Genomic DNA, 14,147 nt, shown 5'->3' with positions numbered 1-14,147 from the left:
GAAAGACAAAGCCAAGAAAGCATTTATTACATGTAATATATGTCCCTTCCCAATCAGAGGTTCTGGACATCAGTCTGAATAGGCTGAGTTTCTGCTCTCTTAGGAGATTGCATCATCTGTGAACCACAGCTGAAATATTTCTGCTCTACTTTTAGATTGTGCTTTTTGATAAATTAGGTAATTTCATCAATATCCTTCATAAAACATGATGAGGTTTGTGGTGGACAGCATTCATACATATACTACAATGCTTGGTACTCAAAAAAAAGGGAAGGGTACCAGTCTTACAGGACTTTTTCATGAGATAGGATGGATATTCATGTCTTTGCATGGAGAAACTCTAAATGAAATTGCTGAGGAAAGCTCACAATGGATATAAAATTCTTGTTAAAAGTGGAGGAAGTACCAACCTGATTATTTCAAAACCTTTTGGAAGTCACCTTATGTTCTTCAACTGAGGCTGCGCAAATTTCCTAAAACAAGTTCTTCTCCTACTGCTTGTGGGAGATGGTTAAAAGTTGTAGTACGAGTCAAGCTCCATGGCTTTGCAAATGGCTTTCCAACTCCTCGCTGATTCAAATGTGTGCTTGGAATGTGAGGTTCCATGAGAAAAACCCTTCCAAAGCTATTCTGTATATCCCTGCTAGACCTCAGAAAAAGCATCAAAAATCATCAACGGAAATGAAAGCAGCCAAAAATCTGCACAACTGAGTATAAGACTTTAAATATTCAAGACCCGATCGCTGTTATTTCTGTGCCCAAAAGGTAATTCATTTGTCCAGGATCCTTACCAGAAAGGAAGCAGGCACAATGCCATCCTAAATGGAAAGATGAACAATGGTCTCCAGAAATCAGTTCAGTGCCTCCCTGCTGATCTTTACCATCGTGAAAAAGTACAGATGGAAACTCATCATTTACACACATCGATTTTCCCTGTACTTCAAGATCTTCATGAGTGACATTAGCCAGAACTCAGAGGGAACAACATGTTCTCATAATATGGAAGCTCAGCCCAGAACTAACTCACAGTGTTTACAAAGGATACACAAAGTTCCATGCAACAAGAATGCAACCCAAACAATCTGTTCCGCCAGAAGGGGTAAAGTTCAACCACCACATGTAGGCACCTCCAAGGGTCTGCACCTGAGTTCATCATCCAGTGCTCCTTCTTAGTCCATTGAAAGACACAACTATGTCTAGACTCCACTTCACCCTGAAGTAGATGACGTCTACAATAGGTCAGAGGAATCTAACCCTCAGGGTGCCTATTTCTCTTCTCTGATGGAAGAGGAAACTGGTACGGCCAACACACATGCAGGTTTCTGTATAAAGAAAATGTGAAATTGGCCAAGAGAAATCCTACATTATGTAACAACCCAGACAACTCACATTACCCACTACCCTCAGTAGTACTCCTGGTCTGGGCTCTGCAAATGCTAGGGTGGAGATAAAGAGAAACTTTTAAGTGCAGCATGAGTATGCGGCAGTTCATTCTGTTATTCCTGGTCACAGAAAACATAGAATCAGAGAATAGTTTGAGTAGGAAGGGACCTTAAAGATAATCCAGTTCCAACCCTCCTGCCATGGGCACAGATACTTTCAACCAGGAAGGTACCATCTCCTATAACATCTACTGACGGGAGTTCTACTGCTGTCATTTCTGCAGATCGTCTAGACATAAAATGGTTCCAATAAAAACGTGCAACCACAAACTACTAGAACTTAAAACTTAGAGTAAAATGTATGTATAAGGTTAAAAAAGTAAACACACTGAAACTGAACAGTGGTGTCGTCTACAGTTGCCCAAGAATGTCTACATGACATTACTTTAGTAGTCAGACCACAAAGTTCTTAGTTATAGATGTAGCAGTGTACCCTCATCCTCACTAAATAGCTATTCAAATGTCTGTAAGAAATGCAGAACCCCAGTCCTACCACTTTTTTTCCATATCAGAACTTCTCCGGGCAGCTACCTATGGGGAGGGAAGATGACGACATCCCCCTTAACAGACTGGTATATCTTTAGATCATAGGCACTAATTCCACCTTCTTTGCATCCTAAGGGATCTACTGAAACAAAGGTGGTACTGCACTGCAAAAACAAACTCCAAGACAGGTTTCTGAAGATCATTTTACAAATATAAAAACAGACAGTCTCCATAAATTAAACACTGACCCTGGCACACTACCTTGCTCAATATTTTCTAACTCTCACTTGTATCTTCCTCCCTTCAAATTTACTGTACCCTGCAGCAATACACCTTGCATAAAATCCATTCCCCTAAAGGTGTCGCAGGAGCTTTGGGAGGCTCAGCAGGTATTTAATGCAGGTGCTACATGTTCAGGTTAACATGAGATGTGTATGGCCTAATTCTAGATTCCAGATTTTTTCAGTCTTGGCCAGTTGCTCTGTTTTTTGGCATGTATACTTTGACTCAGCTGCTAAACCCATTGGAGCCTGTCCTGCTGCCAGTTACTAGAGCATGGACTCCATATGGAGACTGTTGGGTCTCACAATGCTAACAGTAGATTGAGCAAGGAAGCAGAACTTCTGAAGGCAGGTTGGCCAACAGGATTTTTTTTGAGGGTGGTTGCAATGAAGAAAGGATGCTTTGCTTTTGTTATCTAGAACAAAAAACATCCAAGTTTCCAAGCTTCTTCAACCTGTCAATTATCAGAGACTGCAAATGGCACTAAAAACCCCAAATGGGTTTTTGAGAAACCCAGAGATTTCTTTAAAAATAATTACTAAAAGTTCTTTGGGCAAGTACAGCCTAAGAACACAGTAATCCCAGAAAGAGTACTTCTCAGTACCTAACTTTTAGGTATTGGATGCAATCCGTGAAAGCCTTTATCTATAATATAATGATATCATAAGATTGCTATGTTAGAACCAATGTAACTGAAATCTATCTGTCCTTGCTTCCTTCTTCTAACGACAAGAAGGCCTACCCTGCAAAATTGTTAGTACAAGTAAGATGTACTCAATCACATCACTACAGTTGATGTTTGCACTATTTTGATCAGGATTTTGAACTAGCATTTTGAGTTTGTTCCTTGATGGTGTCACCAAAACACTTACTGGCCTTACTGTTGGAAAGATGTTGCTGTTCAGTTCCAATACTTAAACTGGTGCTAATTCTTGTCTCAGGCTCTGCATATTTAGTGTAATTTTCAAGGGGATTTGTTTGATTAAGCACCAGAAGGTAGAATTCCCGTTAGTATTTTTCAGAAATGCAAGCAATACATAAATTCAATTTTCATGCTGATGAATAGCTGGATTTCTTTTTCATTTATATGGATCAACTCTTATATAAGCCCTTTATCTTCCCACCCATTTTATGCTGGATACTATTCAAACAGGACATTGAGATCTTGCAATGAGATATGAAAGCGCATTCAAAAAAAGCTGGGACACAAGTTATTAAAACATTAATTTGTTTTAGAAGGGACTTGAAGATGTATCACTCATGGCTGTAGCACTGTATCTCCTTCTAAATGTAACATCTAGATCCTCACACACAAGATTAAGATATCTTATTTGTATCTTTCTAACTGCAACATCTTAATTATCTTACATGGACAGAGTATAGACAAGGTAAAAAGAAACCACAGATCAGTGAATGATTTCTTTTACGGTCTAACCCATTTCATGGTGAAACTCTTCCAGTGATAACACTTTCTGCATCCTCAGGCCTTCTTTAACATGTGTCACAAATCTTCAGAATGCCCCTAACTTGGGAAGTAAGCAAACACCTTCGGTAGTAAATCTGGCCAACACAATACACAAGTATTTGAAAATGGAGAAAATCCAGGTTCCCCAGCCAGGACTTGAACCTGTGACCTGCTGGCCTGGAGGTGTGAAAGCACTCTTTTGAGCCAATGATATCACTTTAAGTGCTATGAACTGAAGACATGTCAAATGAATCATTTATTCAGTTCAGTCAGCTTCAAATATTTCTTGGTAAATGGTCCTGAAAACACAGAAAAGTTTCCAGGTTTCTGTGTGTGCACATGCAAATATGTGAGAGGACACATATTCAATATGTTTTTGTTCTTTTTAACCCTCTATATTCCAATTTGTAATAATGACTTAAATTATCTGGGATCAAAATATGCCTTATAGTTTCATTTAAAGCAGATATTTTCCAATGTGCATTAAAGCTTCGCATAAAAATGATCAAGTCTGGAGGATGAAGAATTTAATGCCCAACATAACGCTCTTCAGCTTTGAGGATCCTCCAAGTGATATTTAGCATCATGTTACCCATCATGATCCTTCACACCTTTTTTTATACAAATTGCTTAAGTTCCTTCATAGAGCTAGTTGGGATCTGCACCCCACTGTTGTCACAGAGCTGCTGCTCCAGAATCATGTAGATTCTGAATGGATCAAAACCCATCTAATGTCAAGCCTAAATGTGTTCAGACTGAACTTGACTATCCTGGTAGTCCTTCTCTGCTCTTTTTCAGATTTATCCTAATTTACATTTAACTAGCTAGAAATCTTCAGAACCACATCAAGTACCTACTTGAACTCTCTCTACTAGAAACAGCTTCTTGTACTTCTCTCAGGATATTTAACATTTCATTCCATTTCAATTGTTATTCTGTTAGGTGTAGTAACTCCATGTCTGCAAATGTCCTCCTGTAAGATTTGTTCTGACAAACACATTTCAGAGATTTCCATATCTTATAAATCCAGCTATTGTCATGCTGTTTTTATTCTTCAGTCTCTTTCAGGGGTGAGCATTAACCAGTTACACCAGCCAACATCATCAAAATCAGACTTTTTTCGGTTGCTGTACTTCCAAAGCAAACTCAAACAAGCAAAGACATATATGAGCAGGTTCAAGGACCTTGCAAGTAAATTATAAAAACATAAAACCCAAGCAGACACAAGCACAGCTGTATTAATACTTTGCTGAGCTTCTCCATGCAGTTTTAACTCCAGGGTTCTCGCTACAAGTGAAACACGTAGAGCTATAGCCATGACATGATGGTTACATGTGCCCAAATAAAAATCCAGTATGATCAGAATAAAATGCTTTACTTGTACAGCACGCTATTCCTACCCAGCAAGCTGTATTCCTGAAAGACACCCCTGTATTTAGAAAGCTACATCCAAACTAGGCCTTGAAATAGTTTATATGGGCGATGAAGTTACACTGCTTGCACACAAGCTAGTATGGTACCAGACTCTGTATACCAGGGCTGTTAAAGGAACTGAAGCATCATCTCAGGCACAGTGACAAACAACTGGTCTCTTCTCCTTTCTGCAGCTCACAGAAAAGAGTCCAGGTGTCAATAACAACATTTCTCTCTGTGTCTATTTAGCTTTTGTAGTCACCACGAGAAACAGCTTCTCCTTGAAGTATCTTGGAACAACGTCTGATTTCTAAACGCTAAAACAAAATGTAATCATCTAAAAATATGACTGTTAGTCAGCTTGTGCTTCAAAATATTCAGTCCTTACTGGTACTCCATTTCCTTCATCTTAAACTGCTCATCTATACATTTCACAATAATTGAGCATATAACCATATAATAACAACTATTTCTTTGATTTAGTGATTCTAAACCACAGCTCAGCAAATCCTTATCAAGCAAACACATCTATTTGCAGCCAGCCTGGCAGAACATCACACTGAAAATGCATCTGTATGTATAATGCCAGCAACAAAAATAGGAAATGTTTATTTAGCCTGTTGAGTTATTAGAGTGTGTGTGCATGTGAACTGTGTCTGTGTTTTCAGAGGTAGTTTTTAATTTGTCAGTCACAGTAAGGAATTGTGCTACCCTTAAAATGACCTCTTATTTTCACCAGGGTCCTAATTTTCAATCACTGACAGATCCACCTGAAAGAAATGGGTCCCATAAATGCCAAAAAGTAAAAGTAGCTACATTTTAAAAATCTGAACTGTAATGACTTCCCTTAACTAGTGAGAACAATTTTCATTACTTCTTGAAGGGTTTGGAGTTTTTTATTCTTTCTTATGATATTAGCTTAAGTATAAATTCAAGGGATTAAACTGATTAAGTATTTCAGAATTCATACCAAGAATTGAAATGTCCGTTTCCTTACCTGACTCTTTCATAGGACACAACGCGCACTGCATGCCCCAGGCTTCACCATACAAGCAACAGCACTCAGTATAGGTAGTCTGCTTTCCAACCAGAGGTCGACTACAAACAAAATCATCACTTAGATGCTGCCAGCAAAGATCCTGGTAGACCTCAGTTTCTTCAGTTTGTTCTGATGGAGAAGACAGCATTACATCATCTTTGCAGCACTGTTATTTAAAAAGATACTGGGTAACACAAAATTTTCTAAATAGAGGTTACAGATTAACCTAGCTTTAACTTCTCATGAATCCAAGACTAGACAAATTTCATTAAATACAAATTTAAGCTTGGAAGTCATGACCATTTCCAAATGCTTCGTGACTCATCCCTTGAGTGTTCAGTGTTGCAAAAATCTTAAAACGTTCTGATTTTTCAGTGGCACTATTAGGTCAATTTAAAAGCACATTAGGTTGGATACCCAAAAATGAAAACTGCCGAACGCTTAACACTGACTCAGCTCCGCTCTCATGGAAGCTTTGCACAGCTCTATAAAAACAGTGTTAGGACAGAGGTAGATATTTGGGAAACTCCATCCAGGGAATAACCCTTTAAAATTGTTATTTTACCTTTCTTATATGGCTGGCAATGGCAACAGAAGGAGCTGTTACTGGTGGGGCAGAGCTGAAAAATCTTACATGGGCTCAAGAGGAGACTGGACAAATACTTGGAAGAGACTCCCATTAACTGAACACACAAACTGCCCCAGACTCAGGAAATCCCCTCAGCTGAAAACAGCTGGAGGGTGGGAGAGTGCTGGGGAGGGTGAGGGGAAGCATTGTTTATCTGCTGTGCTGGTCCCTAATCGGCCGCTTATAGCTATTGTTAGAGACAGAATACTGCTGTGAACTACTGTCACATTCTTACAAACATTGACAAAAACATGTATTTTTGTCAAAGCTGGAATATTTCAGAGGCATACTAGTTCTGACAAATTTCTCAGTAGGAACAATTCCCAGTCCCAGCACTCTCTGATCACTGCTGATCAGAGAGAGAGGAACTGAAAACTTAATCTTCTACTTGGGAAGTAACACCGCAGCACAGTTGTTTTGTAAAAACATCTAAAAGGTTTTGATTTTGTTCCAACATGCAATGAAAATAAGTGTTGTCACAAACCAGGAGTCTGTTTTGTCTGGCCAAATGTATTAACTGCGTTTTTACATGATGCTTCAACAAGATGCAGTGGAGCATGGGTATATAGAGAATTGAAACCTACAGTGTGTTGTTCTGCAAGTGCAAAGGTTACCAGAATGTAGATAGATATTCTGCTAAGAACTTGCCAGAACACACAGTGATGAGCAGCAGCGGTTCCCTGCAGCCAACTCCAAATTCTGCTGGCAGCAAAGGAACCAGCCTGCCGTCCTCTTCTGTGGTAGGGAGGACAGTGCCAGTGGTGCTACAAGGTTTGAGTGCTTTGAGCTGGGTGAAAAGATCAGTGCTGTATTGGCCCCAGTGTAGCATGATGGAAGACCCTTTGGGCCCTTACATTCTCCTTCAAATCCTAGATGAAACCAAAGAACAATCTTGCTCTTGCTTTGTTTAACTGAAGATTGAACAATAAAAGTGCTGTAATTCTTTCACCATTTTGGGCAAGAGGATGACCATATTGTTCCTCAAAATTCTATAATTCTATAATTTGGAGTGACTAAAGCAGCATTTGGTCTGTATTCGCAGTTCTTTTCACAGAAGCATCTGAGGAAAATGCAAAGAGGGTAGCAGAGGTCTGGATTATGGCTATACAATGCCAACATTTATCAAACACATTATAATGTTTCTTCCAGAGTTAAGCGTGGCATAGACTAAGCTGTGCAGACTGTGAAATGCTCTGGATTTCTGAAATGTTTCTAAGATTCTCAGAATATTTATCTTTTTTTTTTTCCTGAAATCAACATCTGCTGAAATAAAAAGAAAAGAAATAACTTTATCTAAATAGTGTCGTTGCAGCTCACAGCTTGAAAATATGAGCTTGATATACATGAAATATTAATCAATTGATAGCAGAGATATAATTGAGCTATTTTCTTCTATACCCTGTTATTCCTGGTTTTATTCCTTCCCTAAAAAGCATGCACTCACTCTGAATTGAATCTCCAGAGTTAGCCCACAGCCAAACCCAGGAGACAGCAGGCAGGCTACACCTCTTTACCTACAAGGCTGGAAGAGGCAGATGCAGAGCTGGTGAATCAGCAATTGAAGACTCCCCAGCACAAGCCTAATCTCAATTAATACTTCCAACAATCTCCTGTCTCTATTGGCAAGGTAGGACCCTGTGGAGTCCTACATCATGATGCTTTCTGGATCAACAGGTGATGGTTCAAGCACTGCCTTCCAAAATCCTCTTGGGAAAAAAAAGAGTAGGCTCATCCAAAACAACCCAGTCTAAGCTTACTGGGTTCTGTAGCCATGTCAGCACCACCTCGTAGAGGTGTACTCACTCCAGGAATATATATAATGGGGTCATACCACTTGAATCTGCTGGTCTGATGCACCGCTTTTCTGTTGCGTCCAAAACCATTGGGTGTGTACAGAAACAGTTGTAAGATCCTTCTGTGTTAATGCACTGGCCATCAATACAGCTGTTTGGGTCCTGACATTCATCCGTGTCTTTAAAATGGAAGGAAATGTATCAAGGAAAGCCAGCACAAAGCAGTCCCATTGTGTTAATCAGTGTTTATATTTTCTTATATTAGGAGCAGATTTCCCTGCATGTCTTCTGTTAATTATCACAAATATCAATTGCTGGCAGCAAACTCCTGCCTGTGCCCATGGAGAAGGACAGACAGATCAGCAGGATGCTGACTTCTAATCCTCAAAAACTAGGGAGCATCTGGATGAGGAGGCTTGCTGTGGTAGTAGTGCCAGGCATATCCTGCATCCAGCACAGCTGCAGCTGGTTCCCAAGTTCCTATCCCCTTAGGACAGTACCAGCAGGCATTAGAGGTAGGCATGATCTCTGAGAGTTTTCATGAGCTCAATGGGAGAAAGGATTGACTTATCTGGCTACAATAATTCTATTCCTTAGTTTGGGTTGGAGAAGAAAAGCAGAGATTTAGCCCAAAGGGAATAGCAGACCATTTTACTTAAAATAAATTACATTAAATCAGAAAACAAAAAACAAAAACAAAACCAACCAACCTTTGTAAAGAATAGTCTTAAACCCAGTAACCTTAAACTTTTATTGTGGTTGCAAAAACTACTTCCTTTTATTATGCTATTGCGCACATTATGCATGGTTTTCTGCTTACAAAGCAAAGCCAGGGTCACAGTTACAAGCAATTTTCAGTTGAATACCTGAACCAAAGGAGTACAAGGTTCTGCAGACTAAATTGAGCTAATCAGTGACCTGAACTGTAATTTCACATTGCGTATTAACTCCTTGTGGAAAACAATATGTCCTTGAAAAAAATACCTGTGTTAATTTGATGTATTATACTAAAAACAGCACACTTAGCAAGTGTAAGGTAGGCTCACAACACACTGTCTTTCACTGCTCACCCCATGTACAAAGAACAGAAGACTAAACTGTAGCTGTCAGAGTGAAGCAGCAGTATGTATATAAGGAGGGAGCCACCTCCAATCACTCTGTGCTGCCTGCCTAAAGGCTGGTAGCAGCTCCACCCTTTGCACACAAGAGAGCACAAGGGACTGCTCTGGAGATGCAAACTCCTGGGAACAATTTTCTGAAAAGGAAGCAAATAAAGCAAACTCTGCTCTACATGCCATTGCCATGTCAGCCTGAATTGCTGCCCAGCCAAGCAGATGGAAGGGAAGTGACCCAGTGCCTCTTAAAAAACTACTACTACAGGAGTTTGGAGGCCCTGTGTTCCTCCCCTTACTGGGAGTACCGCAGTTCTGATGGGAATTCTACTGTACAAATCTGCTTGTTTTGCCCATCTGCATACCATTACAGTGACAAGACCACTTTAAATAAACTTACCAAAGCACTGGAGCTTAACAGGGTCATAGTACGTGCCCTGTTTGCAGTAGCACTCATAACCTGGCTGCGTATTCAAACGAAGCCATTTTTACAGATTTCTTGTCCAAGAGCTGGCTTCAATACAGCATCTGTGAAGAAAACTTAAAAGCTGCATTATTATAATCAGCATGAGGCCGTGCAGAGGAGCAAGATGGATAAAGCCTGTACATGTCTTTTGATTCAAGCAAACAACACTGTAAACCGAGGGCCCCAGCAGAACCGATATCCATAGGAAAAAACAACATGTATGGAAGAGGCAATGGGTGTGCAGATGGCCAGCATGCAAAAGGGCAAACTGGTGGACCATGACTTTCCCTTTCTATTGTCAGAATCACTCTTGTGGCATACACACAGTAGATAAATTGCCTACAGGACAGAGCAAAGCCTGTGCCACTGAGAGAGCCTACAGGTCTCATCGTCCCTTTGTACCACATCACTCTTAGCTCCAAGCAAAACAGATTTAAGACCATGGCCTGGCCTCTACCTTCCAGTATTATTTGCTTTACCCACGGGATTCCCACCATGAATCTAACCAAATCACATCATCTAACTACAAAACTAACTAAGCAGTTATGCTTAGGGACTTTGTGACGGCTTTCCTCTCTCCATGCAGTTTGGCGACTGCTGTGCATGGTGGAGAATCCTCAAATATGCACTGCTTGTGACTTAGTTTTTCAGACCTGTGTAAAATAGTTCAGTGGAGCTTCCCAACAGATAGGAATAATTGTGTCTGTTGCTAAATGTAAGGCTGCAGCTACTAGAGCCACCAAGTGACAGCTGACAATCTGTACAGTTTCAAATGAGGCTAAACGTTTCAGGGAGGTTTCACATCAACTGTACGCCAGCTCATACATACCTTTTCACAGTTGTACACATTTTTCCCAGCCTTATATTTATGTATTTGTTACTGCTGGAATTCCATTCACTTCCTTTTTCCAACCTACTTTCATTTGCTAGACCTATTTGCTAGAATAGACTGCTAAACTAGGCTGGTATTAAAATGGAAAAAAAAAAAAAAAAAAAAAAAGCAAAGCAAAGTGTGATTCTCCTCTCAATAACCAACTGTCTCATTCCACAGCCTTCTATAGACTATTCACCATTTACTCTGGGCAGTATAGATTTTAGCCCCAAACTGTCATTTCCAGCTCCACAGAAGTTTTAAAGGTGAATTATTCAAATGCTTACTTCCCCAGAAGAACTGAAAGAGCTATAAAGCTATTTATCTTTATAGTCACTCTTCCAGCCACTAAGTGGCTTCAAACATTAAATATTTTTTGTTGTGTTAAGTTTGACCTTTTAACAGCAAGAACAATGCAAAGATTAATTAGAAATGTTATTTGCATGTCTTTTTGCTATGGAACAAGGGTATGTGTCTGGGGAAATGTGGGAGAACCTGCGAGTAAATTCAAGGAAGGCTAGCTGACTGTATTCACTTCTGATAGATAATGTCAAATAAGAAAATTGGAGTTGGTCCTACAAGCAGAAGCTTATGGACAAAAGCAACAGAAACATGAGTTAGTGTAACAGAGAAATATCAAATTACTAAAGTACTTGTCCATTTATTGTCTGTCCTCTGTGCCGTTCCTAAGGTTATTACAAAATAAACGTATTGAAAACAGAAAAAGTCTTATTATGGCAAGGATTTGTGAAGATATTTCCAGATGCAGTATTTCCACACTTCAGTATTTACGGTAGCTAGAGATATTATCAACCCTGAGGTAGCACAACAAAAACAATGCAGATTTTGTCTGAGATACATTTGGACATCCCATCCTGCGCACACAGCATGTACCAAATCCCCATTGCAAAGATTATACAGAAATCTCTATAGAGATAAATAACACACTTAAACAATCCCCAAATAAAAATACTCTCAGAGAATATTAGGTCCCTCAAGAGCAGCTCTGTGACAGTGTCCTTGACTCGTCTCGATGTAAACTGTCAGCCTAGCAAACACTCGACCCTGCTGCCATCCATCTCAGGTCTGCTTTCATCCCATGACACATTTTCTTTTACCCCATCTAAGCTGAAGGATAAACAAGACACCCCCAGATAGTGGAGGTCTTACACGAGCACCCTATTTAAACACCCACATGAGTTTGAATGAATTTGTGTATTAGTGCCTTATAATCTTTAGTATCTTTTTCAAGTTCCTGCGAGGTAAAGAGGTAGAATTTTCCTCATTTTGTGAAAAGCAAGGCAAGGCATAAAGAAATACTTGATGAGAATAACACAGAAAAATACAAGTAGGGCTGAGAACTGAACTTAGCCATGGTCAACTCAGTAACTGGATAGGAAAACTGACCTAGCAGTATCCTAGTCAGCGAGGAAGAGTAGTTCAAAAAAAGTACACATAAAAATCATTAGGAAAAAAATCTTTTCAGTCCTACCAGTTTTTGTCATCTCTCAGAATTAGGTCTGACAGAGCAATCATTTAGCTAGAAGCAACTCTGAAAAATGTTTATCTATCAGCCACGTGATAACATGCCTCTACTAATATTACACTTTTTAAAATAGCAATTTTTACTGCATATTTATGTGATGTGAATACACAGTAACTTCTACTTAAAGTTTTTGATTTGTAAAACAGTGATTCTAGTAGGTACAAATATATAAAATTTGTATATATTTTTAAGATACTGTAACTACTATGTAACCCAAAGACAATATTTGATTTCATTTCAGCTAATAAATGCAGTGTATTTACACCATATGCTGAGGAAAATTAATTTCGCCAATTATTGATATGGATGGCTACGTCTCAAACTTAAAAAGGAATTTCACTGATCTAACTCTTCCTCTTAGTGATGCCAACTCCCCTTTGTCCACACCCACAGACTCTGTCACTCACATTTCCCTAGTCTTTTGTTCAGTAATTATTTCATGAAGTTCTGTAATGAAAATGCCATTGCTGCAATTCTCTTCAGTTTTTATATTCATCCTCACTTGTAGGTCTGATTTTTAACAACACTTTCTCCCTCCCAACTCATTTATCTACAAATTTGCATTCATAGATTTTCATATGGAAATGAGTATTTGAGGTTTGTAGAATCAGCACCTATTCTTACGGTCTGTAGCACTTAACATAAAATAAACCAGAATATTACAGAGATTGTACAATTAATATTCTAACTGTCCATCAAACAGTGATTTTCAGTAATGTTTCATATCACAAGCTGGTTTTGTCACCTTATAAAATTTGAATTAATATGTTTACTTTGCTGGCTCACATTTCTAGTCAATCAACTACCAGAACATCTGAAATAATTAAACTTAATACAAGTCAGTACTGACCTTTGTAATTCTCAGCAAGAAGCCCGTAAGATGATTCTCCAGAAGGAATGAAACCTTTCCCTTCAGGACACAAATCAGTAAATTCAGCTAGAAGAGAAGGAGAGAAAAACATATGCTGTTCAGAAAGTTACTCGTGTACATGTGTTACATCACAGAATCACATGTGTGTTTCAGGGTAGTCTGATAAATCTGAGGCAATCTTTTGCCTTATTCACATCTATCAGGCAATCATGCACACCTTTAGATAAATGGGGGATGTTGGTCATAGAATCATAAAGGTTGGAAAAGACCTCCAAGATCATCTGGTCCAACCATCCACTTACCACCCAACTTTGCCCTCCCCTGAGTTTGCAGAGGTAGCCTTTAAAAGAAGAGTTAGGGAACCCAAACATCACAGAGCTCCAAGGAAACTAGTTTCCCTTGCTTCACGGCAGGAGAATATAATCCTTGCTGTGTTTCATGGTGCTCTGCAGTTATAACAATACCAGTAGCCAAATTATCTTAATCAAAGCTGGCATGGGCCTTTCTGAGCTATACTGCAAGCTGCAATCTAGACGTACCCCAACTGAGATACAACCCCCTGTGCACATTCTTCAGGCCTTAAACAGGGAAAACACTAATTAATTGCAACAGGAGAACATGGTGTCGATTACAGAGGGAAATTATTTAAAGCATCTTGGAGGTTCTACAGAATCAAGTAATCCTAACCAAGCAGAGAGAATCTTTTCTTAACACATTTCACTACAGTTTTAGT

The 14,147-nt window shown here is 39.3% G+C and overlaps 1 protein-coding gene across 1 annotated transcript in view; it reads right to left on the bottom strand.

The window, feature by feature from the left end:
* LTBP1 (latent transforming growth factor beta binding protein 1) overlaps window positions 1–14,147 on the bottom strand; it is a 202,148-nt gene that overhangs the window by 10,141 nt on the left and 177,860 nt on the right. The window contains 5 exon segments of the mRNA XM_040551251.1: window positions 6,086–6,256; window positions 8,587–8,727; window positions 10,061–10,138; window positions 10,141–10,188; window positions 13,394–13,480. Of these exon segments, the coding sequence (XP_040407185.1) occupies window positions 6,086–6,256; window positions 8,587–8,727; window positions 10,061–10,138; window positions 10,141–10,188; window positions 13,394–13,480 (525 nt within the window).

The sequence above is a fragment of the Cygnus olor genome, chromosome 3, assembly GCF_009769625.2.
Source record: "Cygnus olor isolate bCygOlo1 chromosome 3, bCygOlo1.pri.v2, whole genome shotgun sequence".
In the NCBI taxonomy this organism is placed as follows: domain Eukaryota; kingdom Metazoa; phylum Chordata; class Aves; order Anseriformes; family Anatidae; genus Cygnus; species Cygnus olor.
This window is presented reverse-complemented; position numbering and strand designations above follow the sequence as displayed.